Here is a 1866-nt window from a genome sequence, read left to right as displayed (position 1 = left end):
CTGACCAGGTCCTATTGACTGAGGCTTATTCCCATATGGTTGATGAATAAACCAGCACCTGCTGTGTAATACCTTAAAATGTCACGAGGGAATTTTCAGATTAGTATTTACTTACAAAAAGAAATTGTATCTGTGCATATTTTTGCATATGTGTGAGTATGCACAAACATACTCTGTTTTGGCTGTATCTAAGCATTTCCTCCTACAAAAACTCAGTATATCAACCCCAGGCAGTATTTGCCTCTGACATCTAAAAATGGATACCTATTTGCTTTGGTTAAAATGGTTCATTGTGATTCCATTGATGAAACAATAATGAAAATTCAGAACATATTCTAGTTTAGTGGAAAACGTAGATGTTATTACTTAATACAATCGATATTCAACATACACTTTGGGGATTTCCTAGTTATGCCAGGGTGTTGAGAAGCCAGCTGGTACATGCCTTGTTCTTAGGAGTAACAACCGGGGAGTGGAGGTTTGGAAGATTCCATGCCAGTGCAAACCTCATATACTCTACAATCTTTATTGTCTGTTTTAGTGTGAGAAGAACTGAATCAAAAGGCAGTGATGTGAGCAAACCACAGCCCAGCAGGGACCTCCTGGGAAGATCTAGTGACTCAGTAATTACAGTGGTACCATGGAGGAGGGATGCCTCAGCCATTCTCCTGTCAGAATCTGTGGGTCAAGCACAAGATGACATAAGAGCAGCCAAGAGCCACCAGGAGCTTCCTGTTCAAAAGCTGGAAAATGTTTCTCAGACTCAGCCAGGAGACACTTGCAGCCAGCAGCAACTTCATCCTGGAGAGTGGTTAAAGACGGGGCTTCTAAGCAGGAGCCCTGCGTCTAACTATGAGTCAGCATCACCAGGTCCAAAGCAAAGTCCGAGAGCAGCCAAGACACAGCAGAAACGCAGGAATTGTTGCTCTGTGGAAGACTCTGACCACCACAGGAGAGTTTCTCTTGGAAATGAAGGATTAGTCCCAGAGGGCGAGGCGGCGGCGGAAAGGAGCACAGCTGTCAGGGTTTTGCCAGCCTTAGAGTTGTCAGATTCTGGGTTGCTTTTGAAACAAGATTTGGCAAAAGCCACAGCTAAAGAAGAGCTACATGCTTTGGAAAATCTCTCCTCCAGACATCTTATGACAAACAACCCAGGGCAGGCACAGCAAACCGGCTCAGCTGCAATTACTGAAAGATTAGCTACAGTTCAGGGTGACCCCAGCAAGAAAAGAAAGAAATTGCAAAGTTACAGCAGAGGATGTAGTGGCAAGAAAAACTGAGTATACAGTACCTGGGATTTGGGAGGAATTAGAGCAGTTACTTTAAATAAACAAATATTAGGAGCTGGAATTATGTCTTGCAGAGGACCCAGGTTAGGTTCCAAGCACCTACAAGGTGACTCACAACCATTGTGAATTCCAGATCTAGGAGACCCGACATCCTTTTTGACCTCCATGGACACCAGGCGTATACATGGTATGTATATATACCAGGCAAAATAAACACAGACAGACAGACAGACACACACACACACGCACACATGCACACACACGTAAATCTTTTGTAAAACTGTTTGTGTTGGAATTGGCCTTCACAGTTACCTCCTGGAGGCTGTTTTCCTAGCAGGCTTGTTACTTTCTCATCATATTTATAACTGTCTTCAGATAATATGGTATTGACAAAGAGCTTGACACTGATCAAGGAGTAAACTATGTATCTAGGAACCCAAGGGGAAATCAGTAACAGTGGCCTTCTCACCCCATCACTATGAAGACCTGCTGATGGGGGAGAGAGAGAGAGAGAGAGAGAGAGAGAGAGAGAGAGAGAGAGAGAGAGAGAGAGAGAGAGAGAGAGAGAGAGAGAGAG

The 1866-nt window shown here is 43.9% G+C and overlaps 1 protein-coding gene across 3 annotated transcripts in view; it reads left to right on the top strand.

Annotated features, from left to right (window-relative positions):
• The window catches only part of Slx4ip (SLX4 interacting protein), a 153115-nt gene extending 151266 nt beyond the window's left edge, over nucleotides 1–1849 (top strand). For all 3 annotated transcript variants that reach the window (XM_028755522.1, XM_028755537.1, XM_028755529.1), the window contains one exon: nucleotides 542–1849. In XM_028755522.1, coding sequence (XP_028611355.1) covers nucleotides 542–1280 — 739 coding nt within the window. In that variant the 3' untranslated portion in view covers nucleotides 1281–1849. The remainder of the gene's footprint in view (nucleotides 1–541) is intronic.
• Nucleotides 1850–1866: the final 17 nt, after the last annotated feature.

Source organism: Grammomys surdaster, unplaced genomic scaffold (assembly GCF_004785775.1).
Source record: "Grammomys surdaster isolate TR1022 unplaced genomic scaffold, NIH_TR_1.0 129, whole genome shotgun sequence".
Taxonomy (NCBI): Eukaryota; Metazoa; Chordata; class Mammalia; order Rodentia; family Muridae; genus Grammomys; species Grammomys surdaster.
This window is presented reverse-complemented; position numbering and strand designations above follow the sequence as displayed.